Source organism: Etheostoma cragini, chromosome 2 (assembly GCF_013103735.1).
Source record: "Etheostoma cragini isolate CJK2018 chromosome 2, CSU_Ecrag_1.0, whole genome shotgun sequence".
In the NCBI taxonomy this organism is placed as follows: domain Eukaryota; kingdom Metazoa; phylum Chordata; class Actinopteri; order Perciformes; family Percidae; genus Etheostoma; species Etheostoma cragini.
The window spans coordinates 17,749,799-17,777,763 of NC_048408.1; the positions used below are offsets into that span (position 1 = coordinate 17,749,799).

Below are 27,965 nucleotides of genomic sequence, written 5' to 3' on the forward strand. Positions count from 1 at the left end.
GGCTGTTTGTATGTTTTGTGTGTAAAATGTTTATAAAAGAAAAAAATGTACCACTGAATTGTAATAAAGTACAAGTACAAGTACAAGAAAATTAAAATACTCAAGTTATGTCTTTACATGTAGTTGCTTCCCACCATTATTATATCAGTCCACCTTCCAGTGCTTTATGCCTCTTCAGAGTGCTGCAGTTTCTCTACTAGCAGAAATCTCTGGTATGCACTCCCTCCAACCACACCTATTAAAGCCTCCACTCTCGATTGCCATGTGCTCCAGCTTCAAAACAAGTATTACAACTGTCTTTGGAAGGGGGGGGGGGGGTGTTCTCCCACGTGTTGATTTTGAATAGCCTTATATCTGGACATGTATGTGTGTAGGAGAGTGTGCATGTGACTCTGAATGTCTTTATGCTTGTCTTACGTCTGTACCACGTGTGGCGTGACGTGCAGGAGGTCACCAGATCCATTTGAGAAACTAAACTGAGTGCACTGAATTTTTGATTGGTCGATTAGCATAATGTACAGACAGGATGGACATGAGGGGAAGCAGTAAATTATTCCTTTATTCAAGGCAACAGTACATAATTGCGTCTCAACAGCTGCCTCCCCTCACTCTCTTCTGCTCTCTGTGTTTGTCTCTCTTCAGCCCAGGGCGCTCTCCATCCTGCTATGACAATGAAATAGTGATGATGAACCATGTCTACAAGGAACGCTTCCCCAAGGTTGGCCTCATACAAACAAATACACTATACTAAACAATGCACCGATACACACATTAAATACACTCTCAAACATTCTGCATGCATACCTCTTTGGCTACACTGATTTATATTTACAACATTTGGTATATTTTCCAGGGTGACACACAATAATGCTCATTATTTGTAATGGCGAAATTCAGATCATGTTGGTGATTAGCTGACGGTACATTGAACACCACAGGGGGTGAACATGTGTCAAGAACAACAAGTAAACAAGTTACAAAAATCCCTTTTTATAACAGAGTACAACTCCAGGCAAACAGTATATCAGAAAGTTCCTGCTAGAGCAAAAAGGTTTTACCTGGGAAGAAGACGGGTACCAGTACAGTCTTTGTAGACTAACAGCAGGGACTGAATCAACTACGGGAAGTTAATGTAGGGAGCGTAGCAGTGAGGTGTTTGGGCAACGTGAAGATCAAAAAGGTTGCTACAGTTTGGATCAGTTGGAGGGAAATGACTACCTGCAAAATGATATAAGCTAGCAAGACTTGAATACGTTTAATGAGTGCAGCAACATTAGTGTAGTATCCCCAAATGCCCTGACAGCAACAGCCAATCATTTCCCAAAGTATTTTTTTTCAACAAGGAGCAGATCAGTCTGAGTGTAAGATTGGGCTTCAGTGATGAGCCAGCCGAGCAGCAATATTATCCCGGCATGCAGAGACTCGAAACACAACAATAATTGAGTCAGAGTATAAGTATCACCAGTAGCATTATTGTTAGGACGCTTACTATAAAACTGTAATGTCCGCATGTTACTCCCAGCAACAGAGAGTCCAAATGTTTCCTGCTTCTTTTTCCGCTGTGATCTCTGTATTTTGTTACTTACCATTCTCCTCCTATTTCCAACATAAAGACAGTCAGTCAGAGATTAGCCGCTGAGATTTTATTTTACAGTTCTTTGTAAGCTGTTGACACTGCAATGTGTGAAAACCCCTGATGGTCGTCCATGTCTGACCTGTGAGTCAGGTCTAGCAAAGTCTAATTAGATCAGATATCTTGCTCCAGGCCAAGATGTAATCAAACTGTAAGATAACCTCTTAAAGCTGCCTGGATGCGTTTCATACTGAGACATAACACAACTCAATGTCTGAGAGAGACTTGTATGTATGTCAGGAAATGTGTTACTTTGCAAGCCGGTTTCCTCAAACACTATCCTTTATTCACAAACACATACACCCTGTGCTCATTCGCAAGTAATTTATAATAATTATTTAATGGATGCTTAATGGGGTCTAAATTCTGACCCCCCATCAGGGTTCCCATCTAGGGAAGGAATGTGATCAAATTTGTGTTGTTGCCTTCACTAAGATTTGATGTGCTTCATCACTGACACAACAGCAACTTTAGAAAAACTGGGTGTGGGGGATTTAACGTGGTGGCAGCCTGACAACATGATAGCAACTGTCTTTTAACCATCATCTTAAATTAATTTAGGCCACAGCTCAGATGGAGGAGAGACTGGCAGAGTTCATCCACAACTACTGCCCGGAGAGCGTCCGGCCACTGGCCGATGGGGTCCTTAGCTTCATCCACCACCAGGTAGCTGAGCTGTCCAGAGACTGCCTGACCAAATCACGAGAGGGTCTCATCACCAGTGTCTACTTCTGTGAACTGCAGGAGAACCTGGAGAAGCTGCTTCATGAAGTGAGTTGTGACATGTGAGTCATCGAGGTGGAAAGCAATATCAGTTCAAACATTGCACATCCCTAACCTGTCTCTCTGTCTGCCTGTCTCTCCCTCGTTATCAGGCATATGAACGCTCAGAGAGTTCGGAGCTGACCTTTGTCATTGAGCTGGTCAAAAAGCTCTTCATCATCATATCTCGTCCAGCCAGGCTCCTTGAGTGTTTGGTGAGTTTTATCCCTCTACCTGATAATGTCGTGAGTTTTGTGAAACAATCACTCAACACACACTGACACGGAATCACCAACTGAACCTCTATTTAATCAAGTGACCATATCATTGTTTTTTCTGAGTGCCTTTCACTTTCTGAGTATGTTCTGCTTCATCTGCTGGGAAAGACTATTGTCCTCCCACATGGAGATGGTGGTCAACTCCTTTACACTGAAATGGCATTAAAGAATGAGCAGAAGTGGATCAGGCTCTCTACTGTGCATTCAGTTTGAAGTGATGAAACAAATGTGTCACAGCAAGAAGCTGACTTTAAGGCTTTTTCATTGTTTACATTGCATTTGTTTTACTTGTGACAAATAAAAAGACCTGGTATTTTTTTTTATGATACGTGCCTTCATGCAATCTGTGTGCCCACACATCCGTCCTAGGTCTTTACAATATAGAAACCAAAAACCTATAATTATGGCAAATTAGCAACACAAATAGGCCCAATGTCAGTCACATATACCCCTTATGCCCTATATACGTTCAACCCCATGGCTGCAGAAAGAAAGAATAAAGCAACATTTTAATATTTCAGTCATCAGCAAATAAGGGGGAAAAAATCATACAACTATCCTGTAGTATTATTTACACTTGCATGTGTCGCTGAATGTTCAGACTAAGTGTCCACTGTCCACTAGTACAACTGCTAGAACAAGAAATTGTACCCCACCTTGTTTATTCTGGAGAGATCAACAAATTATAATTTGAGTTTTTGAGCTGCCTTCAGAATAACTCGAAGAGATTATAGCTCCTTATACTCAAACACAAGTAAGTGACAAATATTTGTAAAAGCCTTACTTCTGTTAATATGAGTTTATCAGAATGTTTTAATATCATAACATGACTATCTTTTGCTGCTGTTAAAGGCATTCCCCAGATCTTACACATGGAGCTCAGTCACATGAGGAGTACACTAAGAATGTGAAAACAGTTGGATAATCTCTTCTGAGGCTCTGAAAGGAGTGCTGGAAAAGAAAGTCTGGAAAATAACCTTGATAATGTCGTCGGGTTAAGGCTTGAGACTAATGATGATAACAAAATTATTAAATTAATAAAGTGGAAGTGTGGGGCTTGAAAAAATGTGCCTTTAGAAGGCATGCTGGGTTTAATGAATGATACTTTAAAGTTGCAAAATAGGAAAGATAGGATCTAACGTTTTTTGGTTTGATCCATAATAGGGACTAAACTTCAGGCTATCCCTTCAGCTTCGACTTTTAAAACCATTCTTTTTTAACCCCTGATTTCATGGAAATGCAGTACTAAATTGCAAAATGTATCCTTGTAAACCTGCGGACAAACCTCTTTAACGAGCAGGAAGTCTTAGGAATGATTTCTCTAACAACATTTCAAAAAATGGTACGTAGCAATTCAATATAGAACCCTCTCTATAGATCACATCACCCCTATCTTTCAACAGCTCCACTGAGTCCCTATCAAATATCGCACTGACTGAGAAGATTCTCCTTCTCCCTTTCAGGGCTCTCCACAACCTTGCACCTCCATACACACCCTCCCAGAACCTCTGATCTGTCTCCTCAATTCTCCTCACCACACCTCCTGCCCACTTAGCAACCATGGGGTTTAGAACGTTCAGCCATACAGCCCCTCATCTCTGGAACTCTCTCCCACGAACCATCCGTGAAATTAACCCTCTCCCCACCTTCAAATCACAGCTCCAAACACTTTTATTAGATCAGCACATTCTGTCTGACCACACAATTCTTATTTCTTACTAGTTCTGTTTTTGTTCTGTGTTTTGGTTTTATGTAGCTGTCTGTGTTCTTGTTTTTAATTACTGTTTCACTTCTGTAAGGTGACATTGAGTGATGGGAAAGGCACCTGTAAATAAAATGAATTATTATTATTATTATGAATATATCACAGATGTTGGAAGAAACATACAATAGCAGAAGACTTGATATCTTTGAATGGCCATTCCGTGTAGCTGCATTAGAATTAAAACTAGTGGATGTGAAAACACAATACCAGAGCTCTACTCTCTACACTTGCACTTGTGTTGCATATTTTCAACATCCCCATGCATTCAGAAATGGCTGCTAATGTACACTTATGGCTGCTGATGTACACTTGCTTCCAGTAAATGTAGTTTCCCCTTAAGCATTATTAATACAATACATTTTAATGTATGAATTAAAATACTGTATTATGCAGTAGAGGCCATGGATTTGTTTCAGCTTGTCGGTACATCAGACACAGCAGAGTGTGCGCTTATCGCTGCAAGATATTTTTCCAACTTAGCTCAAAACTGTAAACTATTCTTTCCACTGCTTGTCGATCTTCTCAGCACCACATCAAATCTGCTGGGGTCCTTGACTTGTTGATACTTCAACTTACTTAGTAATAAGAAGCCTCTCTGTATGCACAGGAGGCTTAGCTATACCTAACCATCAACTCACTGATTGATGGCTTCACATGTTTGTCATTGGCATGGTCCCTCCTCCAACCACCCTTCGTCTCATCTTTCCGTTGCCAAGGCGACCGCCAGAAGAGGTCGATAGGGTCAGGCAGGATGTGGATGGGACTTAAGATCCTCACGGTCCTGAGGTTATAGAGGAGAAGACACACACAGATAAGGTGTTGTCCACAGGCATAGAGTTCATTTAGCATTCAAGTCAGCCGTGAGTTCTGATTTGGTGAAAATGTCACACAGTCTGTTGGCTGTTAGCTGCAGGAATATTATCCTCAAGCAGAGCAAGCTATCAATGAGTCAGGTTAATTCCCCCTTTCTGTACTCTTTCTTTTTTTCTGGTCGAGGGGAGAATATATGAGAGAGCAGGGAGGAGGGAAATGATCACGGCTGCCCTAGGCTCTGCTTTCTAATCAAAATGTTATTCCACCAACAGGAATGAAACTGAATCCCACAGGACACCACAAAAGGCTGTTTCATTGCAAAAAGGATGTTTCAAGAAAGCAATTTAAAGTTGGGCGGTGTATTAACACTGATTGTGTTTGTTTGACAGCCCTCGAGCAGTGTTTGGTCATGAGTTTGCAGCAGGTTGAAGTAAATTTTAGTTTTGTAATTATAAGTTGGACACACCTTGAATTACTTAATTACATGTATGTGATTTGACACAATATTGCAATAGTTACGTTAGCAAATGTTTTTGTTTCCGCTAACTAGGAGATCATTTATCGTGGTTTAATACCCAGCTGTAAAAATAATCAATATTGTGATATACTGTGTTACATTCCAATATGTTATCAACACATGTATTGTTTGGCCCCGTAGTGGAAGAAGGAGGAATGGACTCGGGAGTTCATCACCTGATGCTTTGATTTATTTCCTCAGCCGTCACAAGGAAGTGCAGTATTGCAAGGATGACTTATTGAAAAATAATATAAAAGTAAACAAAAACATGAAAACTGAAAACTAACTATTGAAATTATCATCACAAACTGATATCAAACAAAATAATAAAAAGGCTAAATCAGGCTCTGACTATTTGGGCCCTAGCACCTGCACCCTTCCCGGCCAAAGTCGTTCTCTCTAGAGGAGCCTCGGCCTCTTTCCTTTATAGCGGAAGCCCTTAAAGCTTGAATTTTAAAGCAGATATTTGGAAGTAAAAATAAAATCATATAACTATACATTTGCTGCTAATTACTTTTAAAAACATAAACATGTAACATAAACATTAAATTGTGACCAAGTTTAATACTAAGCAAGACATTCAACTTAAATAGCTTCTTTTTTTTTTATGTAATATGCAACTTTTTCAGTCTTCTTTGTAGTGAATTGAATATCTTTGGATGTTTCACTGCTAGGTGAAAAAAAAACATTTGAAGATGCCATTGGGCATTGAAACTGTGAGGTGATTTCATTTTTTTTATTTTACTATATTGCCTTATTAGGATACCACGACTCTGGGCAGAATATCATTTAAAGTCTTACAGCAAGTAAGACCTGGCAATCATCTGGTGTTGACAGGAGCTGATAAGAGTTTTGTGAATTCACTTGAAGAGATGATGTAGCTGCAGCACAGGCCTTCAAGCCTTTCTGAAGGTGTTAAAAATATGGACTTGAAAATATATTATATTGTTATATCACACTGAATAGCTAGTTAAATAAGCAGTGATCATTGTGTTTACCCTGTTAATTTAGCTCCTGTTGTAGTACCTCTGTATGAATACTGCATTTGAATTCTGATAGATCTTCTGCAGTTATATTGTAGCTTCCTTTTGCACTTAATTATTTTCCTCTCCAATCATAGGAGTTCAACCCTGAAGAGTTTTACCATCTGCTGGAGGCAGCGGAGGACCATGCCAAGGAGGGACAACTGATGAAGGCAGACATCCCCCGATACATCATCAGCCAGTTAGGGCTGACCAGAGACCCACTGGAGGGTAAGAGAAAGGGAAAGAGAAGATATATTCAGCGGGTTTTTGTATTACAAATTTAGCTTTAACAGGGAATATTCTATGTCCACAAAACATATGAGTAAAGGCTTTAATTGTTCTGTTAGACATTGGCTGTTTCCTTGTAGTAAGAGGAATTAACAGTGATATTGTATTGAATTTCATCAAACCACATAGTTCAACATTTTGGGAAATACATTTTTCCACTTTGTTTCCAAGAGTAAGATGAGAATATACCACTCTCAAGTCTGTGATTTACCACGCGGGAGCCAGTAGGTGATTAGCTTAGCTTAGTATAAAGACTGAAAGCTGTGGGAAACAGCTACTTAGACTCTGTACAAAGTGACAAAATAGACCCGCACTTCTTGAGGATTTAATCTCTGAAGTCCCCTGCGAGCAAATGTCCATAAATCCCCTGAGATATCACAGAAAAAGTCATTCCTCATAACTTCAGAAGTTATTATTAACTAAACTAATTTTCAGGTTTTTAAGAGTCCTTCGATTCCAAAGTAATCCAGGGATGGTTGTCTATACATCTATGGGTATATTACAACCAGGAACTGCCAACGGCTAATTCAGCGTACTTTTAATCGTGCCAGTTTGTCAAAATGTACCACAGCCTAGCGCTAACTGACTCCCTGGCAACATTTTACATCCTGTTCACATTCAACCAAAGCAACCAAATTATGACGATAACTGTATTTCTAAAACTTAGAATAATTATCTCCAAAATGAATGTTTGTTATCAGTATTTTTCTGATACTGACGCCCTTCTCTATCCATTCATACACAGATATTTGCCAAGTGGTGAAAACTGTGAACATACAGACAATAAAGTCAAAAAGACAGTGGTTGTCTTGTTTGGGTGCCGTTGTCTCACAGTGTCAGACTTTCAACATCACTGCATTAAGCCATCAATCAGCTTTATTGGTTGTTCAGCACAAGGATGTAGGAGATGTAAAGTAGACTGGCTGGATCATTTGCTGGTTGGTGACGTGGTGGCATCACTGTGTTTCATTAATCAACATGCTTCTGACTAGGCCCCCAAATTCACATTTCTAATTCACATCTGCGCAAGCCACTCCCGGTCTCATCCATCAGGGGCTGTTCATTAGCTGATGGGTTAAGTGACCTGTAAAGACTCTTCACAATAAACCTCTGCAGTTTTATTTTTGAGTTCATGAAGAATACGTGACTGCTAGGCCTTTTTAAGCTTATCTCTACAAACAATGTGCCACTTGATATCTTGATCTTGTACTTTTTTTTGCACCTACATTGCCATACAAGTCACACATGCACACCCACATAGCTGCTTGCTCACTTTCACACTTGTTTCTTTTCTTGGCTCCTTCGCTCATAGGACCGTTGACAAGATCAGTTGTTTTCGGCGTCAAAGAAAAAGCGACAGAATTTAGGATTGTCACGTTAGTGACTTTAATTTTACATTAAGTTAATATCTACAATGCAGCTTTGTAAATGCTTTGCAAAGTTAATTGCTAGTCAATTATTCCCTTGCTTCAACTAAACAGTTCTATAATCAGTGAATTCCAGCAGCTGTCACATACAAGAGTGGAAGAACACTGAAAATTAGCTGCTGCTCAAGAAAAGAGAAGGCACAAAGTGAGGGGGAGGGGGAGATGAAGGAGACAAGAAAAATTAATAGGAACAAGCTATTTTAACTCTCATGTTATTCTTTCAGTGATCTGACCCGTTTGGTTTTTCATCTGTTTTTAAAAATTGAATAGCGGTTTTGTTTAAGATGAGCAGCTCTGAGCAGCTGAAATTTTCTTTTTTTTAATCTGCTTACAGCAGCTTGGGAGGCCTGTTGTTTTTGCATGAACAATGTCTCTGTTCGTTTTTACACCATGTTGCTTGATTGACTAACATTCTCAACAGAAATCGTGAGCCTTGACAGCTACGAAGGTGAGGGTCCTCAAACTCCAGAGACTGATGACTCAGCAGAGGTGAAGAACGTACAAGACAGACAGATCTGTGTTTACACGTATTCACACACAATATGACTGCATATACACACCACTATTCAAATACACACAGCTGTCAACTTATCAAAGAAACAATGACATTCAAGCATTTAATTTAAACAGCCTTTGTGTTGATTTGAATTATAAATTTAAAATGTATCACCAGGGAAAAGGGCGAGCCATTAAGCCACCAAGTGAAGAAGATTTTCAGAGCATCAAACTGATCAGCAATGGAGCATATGGGTAAGCAATGGATTAAAATCTCATTGACCCCTCCAAACTGAATCAAATCCAATGAAGCTATCATCTGTTGTTTATTTAACCTCAATGCGCTGTGGAAGACTTTGAAATAGGGTAGAGAGCTCCGGAAAAAAAGCATTACAGTAAGTGTTTCCAAGGTCAACAATCCTCATTCGTGCTCAGTACCATATATTATAGTGCTTCATGAAGAACTGTTTTAAAAAAAATCGATAAAACTGAGTGACATTTTTGGACATATATTCAGGCACTGGTCTGTAGAATAATTTGAAAGATGACGTTATGACGTGAGCTTGAAGTGTACTGTACAACTAAAAAGCAATTTGTGGGGATTTAAAACAATAACATTTGGTCTCCTCTTGGTTGTAATCCGTGCACATGTTGCTGTAATTAAAAAGATGATCTAAGTTTATCTAAAACTTGGCTCCATCCAAAAAGGAGCCTGCATTATCTGCCCATGTAAAAGAAAAAAGGAAATGTCTGAAGTAGGCTACAAAAATTTATTTCAGGATTAAAAGAAATTCAAAGGTTACTAGCGTTGGCCTTGACATTTTATGCCAGTGGGTTTTAAGTCTTAATATCCATTCAGCCACACTGCATTAAATTCATGTTTAACAGCAGATGTAATATCTTCTCTATTTCTAAATCTTCTCATGCAATACACTTTATACTGGTCTCAACAGTTTTAGCCTGTCCCTTCGGTTTTTCACTTTTGTCTCACCTTCTCTCCAGTGCCGTCTACCTGGTGCGCCACAGAGAGACACGTCAGCGTTTTGCCATGAAGAAGATCAACAAGCAGAATCTGATCCTTAGGAACCAGATCCAGCAGGCGTTTGTAGAGAGAGACATCCTCACCTTTGCAGAGAACCCGTTCGTTGTCTCCATGTTCTGCTCCTTTGAAACTCGGAGGCATCTTTGCATGGTCATGGAATATGTTGAGGGTAAGCGAGTCAGATTTAGTTTGGATGCAGACTTTTATTACACAGAGGGAGTACTCAAAATGAAAGTGGATTTATCATTCATGAAACTACTCTGAATGACTCTGGGTGACATTTCTGTTCTGTTTGCCCTTCCTTTTTATGTGTCGGGCATCTGAGGAAATGTTGGTTCAGGTTTCTTCATTTGTTTAATTCTGGACAAAGTGTCAGCTGAATGCCTGAATAGCAAATGGTGATTTTGTCTGCTCAGATCCAGGAAAATGAAAGCAATATGGTTACTTTTATTTCACGATGACAAGGATTCTTCACCATGTAAAGTCAAACTAGGTCAGAAGATTGAAGACAGCGTTGCAGAAACTCTTATGTTATCTGTTGGTGCACAGACACACTGAGCCATGCAAGGCTTGTCATGAGTGACTCGTGTGGTTTGACACTGCCAAAGGTGCTTTAGGGGGAGCAAAGGTGGATTACAAAGCAATAAAAAAATAGAACATACAAAATTAAATGATTATACCCTTTTATAAGCGCAGGTACACCACAAAAATAGGAATGCTATCGTTATGAATCACCTGTTATGATGCTATTCTGCCTTATCAGAGGATTAAATAACATCAAACCTTTTAGGCTTCCGTACCATTTGTCTAAATCATTTTCATTCAATATGTCTCAAGCAAGAGTAAAATATTTCCTGTCAAAAGTATAAAATGGATCAATCCACTCACACTAACACAAGAACTTGATGTTTTTGTGTTCTCAGGTGGCGACTGTGCCACTTTGTTGAAGAACATCGGGGCTTTGCCTGTGGAGTTGACAAGGATGTACTTTGCTGAGACCGTTTTAGCCCTGGAATACCTGCACAACTATGGCATCGTCCATAGAGACCTCAAACCTGACAAGTGAGTGTTTAAAGCTGCACTAACCATTTTTTTATATTAACACAGGATCAAATGACTACACGTGATGTGAAAGAGGTTGCTTGTAGTGACTAACTCACAGAGATTTATCCCCCAACTGCCGTTCCTCTCAGCTCTATGGTGTATTCAGCATCTTTCAAGTCATTGTTTTGGTTTTACAGCCAGCAATTGACTCAGACAGAAACTAAACCGAAATACCTCATCTTGGTCTCGATGAAAAGTTTCTCTGTGCATTCATTTGCAGCACGCCAGTCTCATGTGTTTATATCTCCACTTAAACATTCTCCCTCAGGTGCATTATGCAATATCTGACTACCTAAATGACAACCTGTGACCTTGAAAAATCTTTCAAAATAACCCCATACTCAGTTATACTTACATTTTTTTGCAATGTGCTAAACATGTCTGTTTTCTGTCTTCTAATAGTCTACTCATCACCTCCATGGGACACATTAAGCTTACAGACTTTGGCTTGTCGAAGATGGGTCTAATGAGCCTCACCACCAATCTGTATGAGGGACACATTGAAAAAGATGCCAGGGAGTTCCTGGATAAGCAGGTACAGTACCTGCAACTAGCAGTGTGTATTGTAGGCTTTTAGACTTTCATTGAAGTATTACACCATTATAAAATGAGAGAGGCTGCATACAGATACATTTAATTAGCATGGCATTTGCAGCATCTTTTTGTCTTCTCCAGCCATGTGTAATCAGCTAAATCGACCCTTTCCATTACAATTTTTCCTGTGTAATCTGAATTAGTGAATCATTAATGATCTCCATCTCCATTACAATCTTGTTATTGTTTATGCTCTGAATGAAACCGGTCATAAGCAGTCAGATCAGTCAGCTCTTCCGGGTTAAAGCAGGCATCTGTTGTCTGTCAGTAATCAACTCACATCTGGGGATGAAACAGACCAGAGCTTTGCTTTTCAGGTTTCTAGTGGAGATTCTGAGAGTGTTTCTCATTGCTAATGTCTCTGTTGTTTAATGGCTCTGAAACACCAACCCGATAATCGGCCGTCGGACAGTCTGGCGATGTGTGTGACTTGAGTCTGTTTGGTGTGTTCCGTGCTGTTGTCCGTCAAAGGAGCCGTCAGCCTTTTGGCAGACCTGACATACTCGGTCGGAAGGCTGGCACCACCGGCAGTCGGATTCAAATGACCAGTCTGATTGGTGGAGTGCTAACCCGCAAATGATGAATGTGACTAGGGTCTCTCAAATTCTGATGAAAATCTTTGAAGCTGACCTTTGTCAATCTGACATGTATACAGATTCAGCAACTGCATGGCCTATTTCTTGCTTAAAATGTTTTCAGAAACACATTTCGGTGAACTATTTTAGTAAAATATGAGATTTTATTCTGAAGGAGCCACCATGACAGTCTGACTTTGAATTTCCGAGGAAGCCAGACCCACATGACACATTTGTCCAATCAGCTCCCGTTTTGATTTTTGGCCAACAATACAGATTAGCGCCTCCTGCTGTTATGGAGACTATTACGTCTTGCGCACGTGCAGAACGTACTCTCATGTCGGCGTCGCTTCGGTGTGTTCCGAGGCATTTTTTCGACCAGCTCGGGGAGACTAGTAAGTCCGACTGTCTTTTCTGCCAACGGTCGGCCATTGGGTTGGTGTGTCAGAGCCTTAAGACAGCATGCACACGTGTAATCACTCATACACAAACACAAGTGCATACATTTTATATTCACTTGTAGATCTCCTGAACAGCAAATCACTACTGAACAACAAGTATGTATGTATATGTATGTTAGAATCAAACCTTAAACAGGTCATCAATGTGGAACATGTAAAAGACATAACAGAGGAAACAAGAGATTTTACTGCCTTTAGTGGTAAATCCCCCCAAAAAAGAGAAATAACTCCCACTTACCACAAGTACAACGTAGCCATGCAAATTATTTCAGTTTGTTGAGAATTCTTCTGCCATACTAAGGAAATTAATAAGATTTTTTTTTAAGTATAAAAAAAGACATTTGAAAACCTCAACAGTGTCTTTCCAGAAACAAGTGTCCAGTTATCTGAAAAGTTCACAGATCTTGCTTTAAATATATATATTTTTTTACTGTTTTAGTTAATAATCAGTCTAAATAAGAGTACTGTACTGTGTCTGTAAAGTTGCAGCTCCTTTCGACTTCAATGTTTTCCTGGATACCAACATTTAAGTTTGTCAAGCATCTTCAACCCATCTTTTATTTCTTTCTCTCTCCATTTTTTCTTCCTCTGTCTTCCCTTGCTTCTTTATCACTCAGGTGTGTGGTACTCCAGAGTACATCGCTCCAGAGGTGATTCTCCGTCAGGGCTATGGAAAGCCAGTAGATTGGTGGGCCATGGGCATCATCCTCTATGAATTCCTGGTGGGCTGTGTGCCTTTCTTTGGAGACACTCCGGAGGAGCTGTTTGGACAGGTCATCACAGGTAAGAAAGTATTGTTTACTTAATTTACTTATTTGTAAAGCAACTCTCAAGCTGCACATCTTCAGCTATGAAAAGCAAACCAAAAATTGTGTACAATATGTTTTCATTTAGGTGTAGGTCAACTAGGTGTCTTCTAGTAAGTGGGTCATATTAAGTGTACAGAACTATTTTTAAGACTACCACAACATTTATAAAATAAATTGCGTATACTCTAAGGAGCAGTAAAGTGCCACCCTTATTATCCAATACCATGCAACTCAAGCATGTGATATAATTTAAGTCTTTAGATATTGAATACTGCTCCAAAAATAATAGTTTTCTTCCATGATTAAAAGGTTTTGTTTCCCCTGTTGACATGCAGGTATAAAGGGCAATTTTGTAGTAGTTTAAACTAGCCTTCTGCAGAAGTACACAATTGTTTTCTCCCTGGTTACACTGACCTTGTTATCTCTCTTTGTTGTCTCTGTTAGACAATATAGTTTGGCCAAATGGTGATGAAGCTTTGCCTGCTGATTCCCAGGACCTTATCTCTGCCCTGCTACAGACCAACCCTCTTGTGAGGTTGGGTACAGGTACTAACTTTTGCATTTACTTGAAATCCAAACTGGGATTTGCACCTGTTTTATGTTGGGATAGGAATACATAGTGCTATTTCTTTTTAAGATTATTTTTTTGGGCATTTTAGGCCTTTAATGGACAGGACAGCTGAAGTTGTGAAAGGGGGGAGAGGGGGAGTGACATGCAGCAAAGGGCCGCAGGCTGGATTCGAACCCGGGCCGGCTGCTTCGAGGAGTGAACCTCTATACATGGGCACCCGCTCTACCAACTGAGCTATCTGGGTGCCCAAATACATAGTGCTATTTCATGAGGATTTATCCAAAGAAGCATTCAGGCTCACAAACATTATGTCAAAAGACACTAAATTAACTCAGTATTCCACAAATATGAATTTATTGATTGGTTTATTGGTTGTGTTGGCTGGCGGCAGGCTAAGCAAGGTAATAAAGACGCCCGTTTCCCCAGAAACGTCTTCCAGCTCTTCCCAGGGGATCCCGAGGCATTCCCAATCCAAATGAGATATATAATGTTTCCAACGTGTTCTGAGTCAACCCCGGGTTTATCTACTAGTTTATCATGCCCGGAAAACGCACCAATGGTGATTTCCCAGGATGTTTCCTTACCACATGCCTGAACCACCTCAACTGACTCCTATGAACATGAAGGAGCAGTGGCTCTACTACAAGCGCTCTCCTGATTACTGAGCTCCTTACCTTGTATTTTAGGGTGAGCCCATTTGCCCTATTTAGGGAACTCATTTCAACCGATCTTTTGGTTACTACCCAAAGCTTGGGACCAGAGAATAGTTACATTACGGGCCAAAACAAATAAACAAATGCCAAAAAAACTGACGGAAAATGCAGAGTGGGGTAATAATTCTCTGTGTGTGTCCCTATGAGAAACACCGTTCACATTAATTTAACGGTAAGCAGCTTTAAATATACAGTCTATTCATACTGTAATTTGAGTGAGGCTGACAGGCTGTGTTGTTAATGCCGCCAGGCGGAGCGTTTGAGGTGAAGCAACACTCGTTCTTCACAGAGCTGGACTGGAACAGTTTGCTAAGACAGAAGGCAGAGTTCATCCCTCACCTGGAGTCAGAAGAGGACACCAGCTACTTTGATAGTAAGTTTCTCTGGATTTATGTGTCTGTAAAGTACATAGATATTAGCTTTATGGGTTGTACAATATTTTTCTGACACCGTTCCTGTCAGAAATGCACTTTTTATGTTGAACTGACAAATCATATATTTCATCTCCCCTCTCCCCTGCCAGCCCGCTCGGATCGGTATCATCACATAAATACGTACGACGAAGATGACACCAATGACGATGAGCCTGTAGAGATCAGACAGTTCTCTTCCTGTTCTCCTCGCTTCAGCAAGGTTTGACTTTGTCGCTCTTTACCGCCCTCTCCTCTTTCATTTCTCTCATTCCTGTTTTTCCCACTGGGTCAGCCTGCTTTATTTTGTCACCCAATGCAAGAGTCTTAAAATGAGGTCCTACTTTCTAAAGAGCAGCACTGGGATTTTCTCACCTAGTTCTTTCCTTTCTCTTGGCTCTTTCCTACTTCTTTCTCTCCCCTTCTTTCTCTCACTTGTTCTGTTTTTCCATCTGCTTTTCCTGTCTTTCACCTGGTCCATCCATTCATTCTTAGGTTGTGAGATTGTAAAGGAGCTCTTTAGAAAATCAAAGAGTGCCTCATTGCTCAGTGCTCAATTTAAATTAATTCTGAAATGTATTTGAAGTTGTGGTCAATGGCTGTTGAGTGGCCTTGTTCAAGCTAAGAAGATAAACAATACATTTAGTGTATAGTCTCAGGGTCCTGGACAATACATACAACACAATACAATAACCTGATGTCTAAAACAAATACAGTACAAATGATTACAGTAATATATAAGTAATATACTGTAACCCCCAGTTACCGGCTATATTCCAGAGCTGTTAATAACTACCAACAGACCAAATTATAATGTATTTGAATGTGTCCCCTTGCAGGTGTACAGCAGTATGGAGCATCTGTCTCAGCTGGAACAGAAAGCAACGACCTCTGTATCCCGTAGGGAGCACAAGGGCCCACGGGAGGACAAGGTGACCAAGAGAGAGAGCCTTGGCAGCTTCAGCATGAGAGACAAGAGCTGGAGGACCGGATCCCCCGAAATGTGAGTGGTGGGCATTCTTAAATGAGTGGCCGTAGAAGCATATATGTATTGTATATAAGGTGGGTTCTTTGTACTTAAGATATGACTGAAGTTGTTCAGAAGGTGATTCCTTGAAGTTGTTTTCTCTTTTAGCAGCCTAGCTGTCACATACCTTAGTGTGCCTGAATAACTTTGCTTTCTTTCTTACTGACACCAATTTTGACATTTCTTGTATAAAAAAAACTTTGTGCAAGAGTTCACACTCACTTTGAGTCAACAACAGGCAACAGCTCCAAATTCTGCAAAGTTTGGAAAGTTGGAAAGTGGAATTGGATGGCTGGTTCATATGACTCACAGAATCCCAATATGTCTCTAATGTGTCAGTTTTTTCAAGATTTGTTGATAAATATTAGTGCTGTCAGTAAAACACCTTACTAACGGCATTAATGCAAACCCAATTTAACGGTGTCAAATTTGTTAGCGCAAGATTAACGTTCTTTTTGGCCTAGCAAACTTTGTAGTTTTTTCACATGTAAAGTTTGAAAACTACAACACCACACCGAATCTAGCTAGACCGGACACAAAACAACAGGCAAGCTGCACACACTTGTTTGGGCTTGCAAGCAGGCCAAAGAGTAGTAACATTACGTATTGCGTGGATGGTGAGTGTGAGACGCTGAAATGGATGCCAATAAGATTCTGAATGGAAAGTTTACTTTTTAAAAGTTTCCAAGTGGTTTCATTGACAAGACCAAAGTGATCTGTGTGTTTGTTTGTTGTGAACTGAGCTATCATTGCAGCACGTCCAGTCTTTATTGATGGACAGTGTAACATTGTGTGAGAATTTATTTGCTCCAAGTTTTAATGCTCCAAGCGAGAATATTACATGTGAAATTGAACAGTGCAGTAGGCTAGATGCCAATGTTGTTTTAAAAAAAAAAAATGTATTGCACAAAGCAAGTCAATCCACTTTTCCATGTGGATAAGAGCATTAAAATGAGTAAAGAAATATAGGGACAAAAAGAAATCAAGAGACTTTTAGAATAGAAAAGAGACTTTTTAGCAATTAATTACGAGTTAACCATGACATTAATGTGATTAATCGTTGCTTTTTCACTCAAATTCAGTGCATTATTTTCCAATTTAGATACAAAAAATTATATTTTATTGATATATCGGAATAGTCATGTTGGATTTAAAAGATGTCTCATTAGCTTAAAACTTCCAGTTTTTAGCCCTCCTAAACAAAATAAATGTACTCTCTTCCTGGGATCTAGATTCATTAAAAAGATTCTGTTCTGTTGCTTTGCTTGTCATTCTTTGAAGCAGCTCACAAAGACTTCAACCTGCTGAGTCCAGACCTCATTTCTATTGCCTGACACATTTCCAATTGAGAGCATACAGCAGAAACAGATTGCCATTACTTCTCATAACTCCATTTTACCTCATTTATTAGCCTACATCTAGATTTATTTATTTCCACATTCATATGTAAAGTAAATTCATACATTCTACATTTATAATAGTTAGGTAAAAGTGGCTCAACATTTCTTTTTTACCTCACTGGATTTCCCTCTCCCATATCAAGTATGAGTTATCAGTATCTTGCCAGCTATGATTACTTTTTGGCTGCAGCTCATTACATTCATTCATTTCTTTAATTAAAGTGGCCCCGGGGAGTTTTTTTGTAAACTAAATTATTTTTACATTCAGTGTTTCTCACCAAAATGTGTGTGTCCTTGAGCTCTAACAGTTGTATTGAATGTGTTTCCTTCCTCAGAAAACATTTGCAAAGCCATTGTTTACATCCAAGCATCTTCCATCCTGCCTTTTCTGGTGCATTGCAGAATATCTTGGCGCGTTAGATTAGATTCAACTTTATTGTCACTGCACAGAGTACAAGTACTGAGACTTCTGAGGAGAAGAAGCTGTTCCTGAGCCTGCTGGTGCTAAAACAGAGAGTCCTGTAGCACCTCCCAGAGGGGAGGGGGGAAAACGGTCTTTGGCTGGGGTGAGAGGTGTCCCTGACGAAGCTGCACGACCTTTGCAGCCACCGCTTGCACTTGACAATGCCCAGCACGCGACTGGGGATGCCACCAGGGCTAGCAGCCTTATCATCATCTCCAATTTGATGATAAGTGATCAGATCAGTGGGATAGTGTGATACCATTGGCAGGAATGTGTATTGCCTCACCCCTGTGCATGTGCATGTGCAAACAAAACAGGGACCCAGTGATAGAACAACTGCTCCATAACGCTGCTAGAGAAAAAACTCCACAGGGTACCATTACATAAAAAATGTGACTAATCTTTTTAGCCATGCTAGCAGCATGGGTCTAGAGATGGCAATGCCAGTTGATCAGTCCACCCCTTTGGTCTTGATTGAAATATCTCAACAACTATTGGATGGATTTCCATGCCATTATGCAGAGACATTCATGACAAATCCTGCTGAATGATCTCCTGACCTTTTCTAGTGCACCATGATGTTTAAAGTGAAATGTCTAGACAACTATTGGATGGATTTAGATGACATCAGTACACACGTTCATGTCTCCCTCTGGATGAATTGTAAAAAGCTCATCCCTTCAATTGTCATCTAGCGCCATCATCAGGTCAAAAACATTCCCATCAGCTTCCGCTGTTGTTTAGAAACAATTTTATTACAATTGTTTTGTGGTTCCTATCCTATCATCTACTGGCTTAACCTCTGTGAGTTGATTCTGAAAGCAGTTATGAGATCTCGGAGGACAAAGTGCCACAAAGCAGGGTTCAGTTCATAATGTTCTAAAGGTTTAATGATGCACACAAGGAAATACACATGTTCTAACAATAGCTCCATTCACTTACTGTAGATGACTTGATAATAGTTAAACAAGAACAAGACTCAGGATGGACAGGAGGATTGGTTTCGGGTGGGTTCACACAGATACATCTTCAGGGAGGCAAACAGTGTTTTTTATGTTTTTAAATGTATGATACAAATAAAAACCAATGACAGAGGCTTTCACAGGCTTCTCACAGATTGGAATGTAACATATTCACAACAGTTGTACTTTGTGTTTAATGCTAAATAGCAAATGTTAGCATTCTAATATGCTACATGATTAACATCAGCAAGATAGCAACGTCATTGTAAGCATTTTAGCATGCTGACATTAGCATTAAGCTCAGAGAACCACTGTGCGTCAGTACAGCCTCAATGGGCTGCTAGCATGGCTGTAAAGTCCTAGTTTTGTTAAATATTGGACTCTTATAGAAACTACACTATTTGTGTTGTCTTACATGTAAAACCTGTGTCCCTTTCTTGCAGGAAGCGCCTGTCTTGTTCAGAATCCCTCTGCATGGACGGGGATGGTAGCCCTCCTCTTGGTGCTCGCCGGCGCTTCTCAGCACTGATGGATACACATCGTTTTGCCTCAACCCTAGAAGGTGAGCCAGACTTCCTGTCTCGCCAGGCGCCCATGAAGGTCCGTGGCACCTCACTGGATGGAACCAGTGTCCCCTCGTCGAGCTTCCTGGAGCAGAGAAACAGTCTGAAGGAGATCAACGGAGCAGGTGTGTTTGCAGGGGGAAGTGTCTGAGGTAGTGAAAGGTTATGAAGGTGGAGAGGGAATAGGAATGGCAATAGGTAAGAGGGCAACACAGAAAAGGACAGAGAAAGCAGGTGGAAGAGCGGGGGAAAAAGCAGCCTTTAATACCCCATTAGGTGGCTACTGGTGAGTCAGCTTGACAATTCATAACTTTACTATTTGTACCTCTAAATGCTACTTTAAACCTATATAGCTATGCTCTACATCCTCACAGACAAATCCCCTAGACATGGAGAGACACCAGGAGTAACCACGCCCATCGCCACATTGTCCCAAGGTCCTGCAGCAGCCAGTCGTGATGTGATAACTCCTTTGTATGACCCTCTGGGGGCCCGGGCCACCAATGACCTGGTTCTCCGCAGGGCGCGGCATCAGCATTTGTCTGGGGATGGAGAGAAACGCAACTCCAGACCTGGAAACAAGGTCATCAAGTCAGCCTCTGCCACGGCCCTGTCTGTCATCATACCATCAGGTGAGCAGCATAAGGAAGGAATTGACTGAAATCCTTTTGGAAATATTAGTTTGTGGAACACTGATACAGTATCTCATTACTCTCTAGTGGAGCAGCATGGCGGCTTCTCTCCGCTGGCCAGCCCCATGTCTCCCCACTCTTTCTCCTCCAACCCCTCGTCACGTGACTCTTCACCAAGCAGAGACTTCTGCCCAGCAGTCAGCGTGCTGCGCTCTCCCATCACCATCCTTCGCTCTGGAAAGAAGTACGGTTTTACTCTCAGGGCCATCAGGGTCTACATCGGAGACAGTGATGTCTACAGTGTCCATCACATTGTTTGGGTAAGGTACTTAATCTGGAGATGTTTTGTACTGGAGCTGAAGTCAGTGACCTCACGTAAAAAAAGGAATGGCTTGTGCTGTGACTTTTGATTGTGTATTTTAAAGTTGAGCTGGCATTGAACAGGGATCAGTGAATTTACAAAAAAAGAGCGCAAACAGACGGGATTTCAGCAATATCTAAAACTGTTAAGTTGATTAATTTCATCTTGGGGTTCAAACTTGACGAGTGGAATGTGTTATTTCTCATCCTGTTGCAGTTGTTTTTTAATAAAAGACTTGATTTGTATTATTCATGGCTAAAATCAAGGGGAAATAATTTATGATTTCCTCTAATCGGACACAAATGTAGACGTTTATTTTAGGATTAACTGTTAGACTGAAACTCAGAATGTCTAGAAACTCTTCACTCTGAATGTTTATATGTAATTGCCTTTGCCTTGTTATGAGCTTGAAGGTTTTTGTTACTTGGCAGCATGTAGAGGACAGCGGTCCCGCCCAGGAAGCTGGCCTCTGTGCCGGTGACCTCATTACTCACGTCAACGGGGAATCTGTCCACGGTCTGGTCCACACTGAAGTGGTAGAGCTTATCCTCAAGGTAGGCAGCAGTATGCTTATTCATCCGTAGTTGTGCAGTATATTGGTAATATAAATATTCTTGTATAATTCTTCTGTTTCTCCTAATATAAGGCCACTTAGTTGTCTATTTATAAGTTGTCAATTTCAAGGAAAGGCTATTCATGTACTTAGCCAAAGTGCTTGCTGCTCCGATGTAACACTGGTCTTAGTAGCAATTCAGTTATTCCAAATCCACATTAATTTAGCTAATTTATTTCGTAAATTAAGGCAACATTTTCTTGATCAGTTTTCTGTAGGTAATTAGCTTAACAGTGGATAATTGTAAGGATCAATGTAGAACTAATTTAATGGGATTGACCTGTGTAGAGTGGAAACAAGGTGACGGTGACAACCACGCCTTTTGAGAACACCTCCATTAAAGTGGGTCCTGCCCGCAAGGCCGGCTACAAGTGTAAGATGGCCCGACGAAACAAGAGGACCATGGGCAAGGACAGCCAGGACAGGTAGGAGCTTAAGCACCTGCAAGGCAGAAATGTCTTAGATGATTGTCTCATTAATTAAAATACAATCCAATAGTAAAGGAATTGCTTTGTTTTGTCTTACATAAAGTGCAAAATGTTCAGCAACTCTGTCTTTTTGAATATTCCTTTGTTTATCTGGTGGGATTCCCAATCCATTGGGCAGTGGGTTTGCACATTTTAGCCCATTAATTACAATTACTGCATACTTTACATTGCTAATGATCATTTTCTGAGGTTATCGCAGTTTTAGGTTGATTTCAAATGGAAAATGGTGCAAATGGCAAATTCATGGTGACCTCCAGCTCACCTGGTAGAGTAAGCGCCTGATGTCTTTGGCAGCAACATGGGTTCTAATCTGATTTGCGGCCCCTTGCTTTCAATCTTCAGATGCTCTATTCTTTAAAAATAATTAAAAGGGCAAAACCACTGGTATTAAAGACAAATTAATCAACACAAAATGTATTATGTCAATCCCATTTCAAATCTTACTTTCTCTTCCTGTCTTTTCTTTGTTTGTCTTGCAGCAAGAAGCGGAACTCCTTGTTCCGTAAGATCACAAAGCAATCCAATCTGCTGCACACCAGCCGCAGCCTTTCCTCATTGAATCGCTCTCTGTCCTCCAGTGAGAGTCTTCCTGGCTCCCCAACTAACAGCTTGTCTGCCAGGTCCCCAACTAAGGGCTACCGCTCCACCCCTGAGCCCTCATACCTGGGTAGGACACTGGAAATACACAATGCACATACAATTGTTAAAACACAAATGGTCTTTAAGATTAATTCCCATTAGAAAGATTTGTTTAAAACTGCACAGAAAACAACTAGATATATTTTTAGAAAAAAAAATTTGGAGTTATTCAAATTGACTTCCAAAAAACAGTGTATGGCAAGGAAAGTAAGCTTTTAAAAACAGAAATTGTACTCACCCTAAAAGGAAATCGTTACTTTTACAACACAAGTAAAGTATATCTTTTCCCCAGGGATTCTTTCTATCTTAATTGATCTTTTCTGCTTGCTGTATTGCTTTAGGTGCGTCCTCCCAGAGCAGCTCTCCAGCCTCTAGCACTCCAAACTCACCCGCTCCCGCTCAGCACATGAGGCCCAGCTCCCTGCACGGCCTCTCTCCTAAACTCCACCGCCAGTATCGCTCTGCCCGTTGTAAGTCTGCAGGTAACATCCCCCTGTCCCCGCTCGCCCACACACCCTCTCCTACCCAGTCTTCGCCTCCACCGCTGCCTGGCCACACCGTGGGGAGTTCCAACACCACCCAGTCCTTTCCTGTAAAGCTCCATTCCTCGCCGCCAGTGGTCCGCCCCAGGCCAAAGAGTGCTGAACCCCCGCGATCACCTCTCCTCAAAAGAGTGCAGTCAGCAGAGAAGCTAGGCTCACCACTGACCCAGTCCAGTTCTACAGGAGGGCTGGGGGGTCCGCTGAGGAAGCACAGCTTGGAGGTGCAGCACTCTGAGTACCGTAAGGATGCCTTCCTCTGTGAGCTTGGGCTCCAGAGCCTTCTGGAGACAGAAGGGGAAAATTTGCCTCCTAATCCTCCACCCCTGCCCTCATCCTCTACAAACCCAGGGGCCGGTGTCCTGAAACCTATGAGGAGATTAGGGAGGCAGGAGTCGCCGCTTAGCAGGGAAACACTGCTGGCTGGGAGGGAGAGGGAAGAAAGGGAGAGAGCAAGGGAAAGGGAGAAAGAGAGGGAGACTGATACCGGGGCAGTCCTGGAGAGATTGAGTCGGGTTGGAGCAACAGTATCCCAGTCAACCTTAACAAGAAAACCTCATACAAGTGAGCTGCCTTTTAGTTCACAGGCTGGCCACATCTCTAGACTAAGTGCAGAAACCCCTAAAACTACAACTTCTAGTACACTTCCCAAAACAAGAGGAAGTGTAGGTGGTCTAAAGGGACTTGAAAAGATCCCCCAGAGTCTGGCAGACATAAATTCTAAACCACAAGACCTCAAGTCAGCCAAAAGTGTGTTATCTAGTAGTAGAGATCCCCAGGAGCAGCTGTGGGGCACAACTGAACCAAAGCAAGAAGGTGATAACAAGGGTAGGCCTGGTTTACCTGGTGCTGCCTTCACCAAGAGCTCTGCTTCTACTCCAGATAAATCCATCGGCATCAACACAACAGTGAAAGCAGGTCCTCTCAGCATGAACAAAACCTTTAAACCATCAGGTATGGGGGACAGCCTGAGAAAGGCTGGTTCAGAGGCCAGTGACTCGAGGACTCCAGACTTTGGCTCTAAAAGCCCTAAACTCCCAGCTCGCATTCTTGCTCCCGTTATTCCCCCACATGGGCAGCCGCTCTCGCTGGGCAAGGCGAGGCAAGGACTTGGGCCTGTCAACTGCTACCGGGGAACCCTTGACTGGGAGGATAAATGTCGCCTGGAGGTGGTGGAGGAGCATTCACCTTCCCCATCTCCCTCCCCGACTTCTACCATCCCCTCCCTCTGCGGACCTTCCCTCTGTAAGTCACGGCCTGTCTCCCCTGGTGACAAGACAAGCTTCGTCAGTCAGCTGACCACTGTGGCCAAAAACGTCCTTGGGCCAATCAAGCTTGGCTCTCAGGAGGGGTCCAAGAGCAAGGACCAGCAGATTAAGGCACTGGAGGAGAGACAGGGAGGCACAGCAGCAAAGTCTGACCCTCCTGCTGGAGGTCAAGTGAATGTTGGGGCTGGAGGGGTGACCCAAAGTCATGCTGCTTCACCGCTAGAGAGGGCTGCAACAGGTAGCAACCAGTCAAAAATGTGACCCAATGAGGTTCCTTAATGGGACTTTAGTAAAAAAAATAAAAATAAAAAATATGCCTTTTTTGGAAGATTAATGCGACAGAAGTCAAGCACTTAAAAACAATGTACATTCCAGTTTCAGAGTATATCAATTTTTATTTATTGATTCCAATCATTTACTGATTCTAACTTAAAACCAGGAGTGAAATAATCAACTGTAAAGTTGCATTATCTATGGATTTTCTATTATAAAGTGTTTAATAAGAAGACTCTTAATATAATGTGGAACACTTCATCATATGTATATGTGTGTGGGTCTATGTGAACGCATGTTATATGGTTTGTACTGTAAATTAGTATTATAGGTACAAGAAGGTCAAAAGTGCTTTACGGATCAAAACATGCTGAAAACTGTGAATACCAAATCCAATCTCGATGTTTTGTCTTTCAACCAGTCCTTTGTTGTTTTACTGCTTATCCAACAAGACAGTGATAAATTGAGTCACAGTCAAATTGTAATATTTGCATCAAACAACAACTAATGCTGCCTCAGTTTGGCTAGAGCGGGTAAGCAAGCAACAAGATGATTAAGCTAATTTCTTCTTCATCCAGCAGTTTACTGAGTTGCTGTGCACGGTCAGACAATGCCAAAGCAGGCACTCTGTCAGTGGATGTCACGTCAAGCACTGTCTAGCTCTGTTTGTCACAGCACAGGGGATTGTGTGTGTGTGTGTGTGTGTGTGTGTGTGTGTGTGTGTGTGTGTGTGTGTGTGTGTGTGTGTGTGTGTGTGTGTGTGTGTGTGTGTAAAGCCACCTTGGGTCTTTTTCTGGTGGTTCTCGAAGGCTATGTCCAGTAGGAAAGCATGTGACAGGGCTCAGCGCTTATCTCCCCTTTGCAGGAGGGCTACCACAGCTCTTTTCTCCCTCTGCCTCCAACTGCAGCCGACACACATGCACACACTCACATTGCCACATAAGACTGCATTGTCAGCAACTAATTTTCATGCATTTAAATTCATACCACCATGGTCTATAAATTGGACGTGAGTGTGTTTGCAAGTGAGTGAGTTAAGAAGTTTGGGGGTGTGGGAGAATGTGCATGTCTTTTCCAGGGGTATTTACACTCAGCATGGTTGACTCAGCAAAGGAACCATCATGACAGAAACCAAACTGGAAATAAACATGCAGAAGTTAGGATCCAGCAACAGTTACAGACTTTGCTATCCCCTCTGCTACTTTATTAACAAATCACACTGGCACAGTGAGAATACATTTGTTGATGTAGTATGTACAAAAGAATTGTTAAGCACATGTACAGTGAATCCATGTGTTGTTTTGAGGCAAAACATGAAAAGCGGGCAGTCATGGATGTAGCATACCATAACGTGTTTGTCAAAGGGCTCTATATCTAAGGTTGGGTTTGTGGTGGGGACATGGTACAGTATATCACAATGAACCTGTTGCTGTAAAAAACAAGGTTATCTGCAGTATGATCAGAAGGACAGTGTAATGTTGTAAGATACTAAAAGCTAGGTAGTCAAGATTGATTAATGTAAAGCTCCCATATTGCTTTGTGACATACTGATACAGGTGTTTGAATCAATCTCAGCAAGAGTGCTTAGAAGGACAAAATGTTCATAGGAAAAACAATTAGTGCTATTCTTCCACTGGTCATATTCTTCTCCTTAGTAGTTCATTCTCAGTAACTATCCAGTGTACATAATCTTATGCAAATCATGTACAGCTGTGTGTGAGGACTGCTTTCACTATACTACTACTAGCTAATTTTTGAAAGAAAGTTCAGGAGTTAAAAGATTCAATCCATCTTTAATTTGATGTCACTTCCTTAAATGATCTTGATTCCTCTAAATTCTACAAATGTAAACTGATTCAACCAACAACAGCAACTTTGCAGAGGCAGAAGTTCAAAGACAGAAATGTATTTTCTAGTCCAAGAGGGTCTGAAAAGTCAGTTAGGGCAGGTGGGCAGGCTGGCAACATTGTATTGGTTTTTATCTGTCTATGCAGAGCTACACATGGGGAAAGCTGTTTTTTGTGGTATTGGCAGATCTTTTTCAGTAATATAAAAAAACATGTCTTAATGCATCTTTAATGCAATATATATTTAAATATATTTAAAGGATACTGTTAGCAATCAATCCTTGAGGATAACTATGTTTGAAGGTATAATATTGATGTCACACCCCCCATTAGAAAGTCCCACCTGCTACACGCATCAGCCAGTTTTTTTTTAATTCAGCATTGTACTCTACTGTCCTCCAGTGGTTCAAAACATCCACTGTTGAAGTGGTTTCTATAAAGTGTTCATTATTAATCCTCTGGAATGAGCATTTATGTAATGAAGCCAAGAACACTAAAACACTGCAGAATGGATGTTGTTAGCCATAGGTTTACTGAGTATGCATTTATCTTTCTGATGGCAAAACGTTTGCAGTAGTTGTCAAATGAACACTTGAAACATGACTTTATTCCTTTCTGTTGTTGTGTTCTTCACGTGACTGTTAATTATATCTTCTGGAATAGGGATTAACATTTTTAATATAATATACTGTCTTATATATTCTACTGATAGGATGGAGTTCTTTTATATCTTGATGTAATAAATGAGTTATCAGGTCAGATCTGAGCACCTGATTAAGAAAACTAACTGTAATGTAATCTTATACAGCTATTATGCCCACTTTCAGGCCTTTTCCCAATCGGTGGTGTCTATACTAGTGTTACATGTTGAAGAATTTCAATTTTCTGTATGTGATCGACAGAGAGAGTAGAATAAATGCACTTTATTTAAAAACAAAATCTTAATTTGCTGGTATTGTTACTTTGGAGAAAAAGAAAAATATACTGTATACAAATATGGATTCTTCAAATGAACAAGCATTCTAAGTATAAAAACATTCCACATTTCTCTTTTCACTGAAAAAGTATTTATTTGTACCATGGGGCATTTTAGTTTGTGATAGATGTGATTCAAATGCAGACACCTGAAGTGCAGTATGTGGAATAAAATTCTGAGATTTGTTCCAAATCTTGCTTATCTTACTCTTTTTTTGGTCTGTAATATGTTATTAAAAACGCTGCATTAACCCTTATATCTAAGCACTTTTTTGGCTACAGTAGTACAAGGACCCTTGCATGTCCATTCTGGCATGCCCTACAAGGGGAAAACGTGTAAGAAACAAATTAGACATTTTCATTGCTGTTTTTTTCCTCCTATGACAAGTCAGAATGCTATTTAACATTTAAAATATTGGACACATGTAGCCCCAGTAATGGATGTTAGAAATCATACAAATAACTATACAAATGCATGATTTATCTATTTACTTTAATATGATTCAGCATCTGCCAACTGATAGGATTTTTGCTTTTAGAGGTTTTATTACAGATAGTGTGTAAAACCCATAATGAAATAGTTATACATTCTGGCATTGTGTTACAGTGGGGCTCAAAAGTTTGGGCACCCCA

At 40.8% G+C, this 27,965-nt stretch overlaps 1 protein-coding gene across 3 annotated transcripts in view; it reads left to right on the plus strand.

The window, feature by feature from the left end:
• The window catches only part of mast1a (microtubule associated serine/threonine kinase 1a), a 63,297-nt gene extending 35,772 nt beyond the window's left edge, over positions 1-27,525 (plus strand). For all 3 annotated transcript variants that reach the window (XM_034899788.1, XM_034899798.1, XM_034899805.1), the window contains 21 exons: positions 643-718; positions 2,195-2,404; positions 2,509-2,610; positions 6,889-7,021; positions 8,930-8,997; positions 9,182-9,258; positions 10,006-10,214; positions 10,969-11,107; positions 11,552-11,684; positions 13,397-13,562; positions 14,033-14,134; positions 15,123-15,245; positions 15,396-15,505; positions 16,122-16,285; positions 19,578-19,822; positions 20,072-20,329; positions 20,417-20,649; positions 21,122-21,244; positions 21,592-21,728; positions 22,271-22,458; positions 22,772-27,525. In XM_034899788.1, coding sequence (XP_034755679.1) covers positions 643-718; positions 2,195-2,404; positions 2,509-2,610; positions 6,889-7,021; positions 8,930-8,997; positions 9,182-9,258; positions 10,006-10,214; positions 10,969-11,107; positions 11,552-11,684; positions 13,397-13,562; positions 14,033-14,134; positions 15,123-15,245; positions 15,396-15,505; positions 16,122-16,285; positions 19,578-19,822; positions 20,072-20,329; positions 20,417-20,649; positions 21,122-21,244; positions 21,592-21,728; positions 22,271-22,458; positions 22,772-24,498 — 4,723 coding nt within the window. In that variant the 3' untranslated portion in view covers positions 24,499-27,525. The remainder of the gene's footprint in view (positions 1-642; positions 719-2,194; positions 2,405-2,508; positions 2,611-6,888; positions 7,022-8,929; positions 8,998-9,181; positions 9,259-10,005; positions 10,215-10,968; positions 11,108-11,551; positions 11,685-13,396; positions 13,563-14,032; positions 14,135-15,122; positions 15,246-15,395; positions 15,506-16,121; positions 16,286-19,577; positions 19,823-20,071; positions 20,330-20,416; positions 20,650-21,121; positions 21,245-21,591; positions 21,729-22,270; positions 22,459-22,771) is intronic.
• The last annotated feature ends 440 nt before the right edge of the window (positions 27,526-27,965 follow it).